The sequence below is a fragment of the Orycteropus afer genome, unplaced genomic scaffold, assembly GCF_000298275.1.
Source record: "Orycteropus afer afer isolate SDZICR_OR568_19922 unplaced genomic scaffold, OryAfe1.0 scaffold00541, whole genome shotgun sequence".
Classification (NCBI taxonomy): Eukaryota; Metazoa; Chordata; class Mammalia; order Tubulidentata; family Orycteropodidae; genus Orycteropus; species Orycteropus afer.
Window position 1 is genome coordinate 1,497,595 of NW_006922128.1, and position 1,195 is coordinate 1,498,789.

The following is a 1,195-nucleotide window of genomic DNA, read 5'->3' on the forward strand; positions in this document are numbered from 1 at the left end:
CCCAGAACCCACGGGGAACATTTCTAAAGAACTTACTGGGCGTGAAGGCAAATCTGTGCTTGCATAATTCACAGTATTCCTTTCGACTGTGTTTCAGCCACTGAACTAAGCTGTAACGACAAAAACAATTGTGTAAGTACCTGTTCACAATAATCAAACACCAAGGGTCCGCAGAAAACGGCTTGTGTATCTTCACAGAAAGTTCACACATCTAGACTTCACATGTCTTACCACTGTGAAATTTCAAACCTAGTCTTCTTCCTAATGTGTTGTAAGTGATGCCTTCGGGAGTAGAAAATGACAAGTGTTGAAGGCCCCGTATGTGTTCCGGGACAGGGTTCAGGGAATCCCAGCATCTCCTCAAAGCTGCCTGGAGGGACCCCAGCACCAGCGACAGCCCAAGCTGGCGGGCTGTGCCACCAGAACCAACTCTTCCGTGTTCCCAGGTCCCCTCCCCCACAGTCTTCTTGGGAGGATTAAAGGAGTGTGGCTATGTTAACAGCAGTGACTACAGTTTCTGGCACCATGTGTCTCCCAAGTCCAAGCTGCTCTCGGGTCGGCCGCAGACCCCAGCCCCTGCAATGGCTGCAGCCGCCCCTTCCCTGCTCTGCTCCCCACAGGGCACCTGGAGCCCAGCCCGCCACAAGGACAGGGGTGTGTTAGGCATCGTGGCTGGGTAATTTCTTCTCCAAATCTTACAACAAAACTTGAAAAAGGAAATCATTATCCAGAAAGTTGCTGCAACAGTTCCTCCCTGTTGCAAGGGTAGACTTGTCTCGGATTCCCTAAGGAAGGCTACTCACCATTCCTGATGGATAAACTTGATGCTGCCGGTGCACACACAGGGATGGTAAAGAGGTTTCTCCGGGGTGCCTTCCGACCGACACACTCGACATATGTCTGCCAGGTGAAAAGGAAAACAGAATCGTCTCTGGTTATACAGCTTTCTAAAAACCAACACACCAACAAAAGAGCACAGCGCACAAAAGGAGAAGCTGTCACTTGGTGCCATCAAGTCAGTTCCGACCCACTGCAACCCGAGCTCCAGAGAAGGGACCCGTGCCTGGCCCTGTATGTCTTCACCATCACTGCCACGTCTGAGTGCCCTGGCGCGGGGACAGTCCATGCACGGCAGAGACTCACGACCACCCAGTCCATCCCACTCAGGGCCGCAGAGGTCAAAGGAGAAGCCCAG

The 1,195-nt window shown here is 52.3% G+C and overlaps 1 protein-coding gene across 1 annotated transcript in view; it reads right to left on the reverse strand.

Moving 5' to 3' along the window:
* Nucleotides 1–1,195, reverse strand: part of MARCHF6 (membrane associated ring-CH-type finger 6) — a 57,991-nt gene that overhangs the window by 55,502 nt on the left and 1,294 nt on the right. Inside the window, exons 2-3 of the mRNA XM_007955811.1 lie at nucleotides 804–900; nucleotides 37–110 (exon numbers count right to left, since the gene is read on the reverse strand). Of these exons, the coding sequence (XP_007954002.1) occupies nucleotides 37–110; nucleotides 804–900 (171 nt within the window). The remainder of the gene's footprint in view (nucleotides 1–36; nucleotides 111–803; nucleotides 901–1,195) is intronic.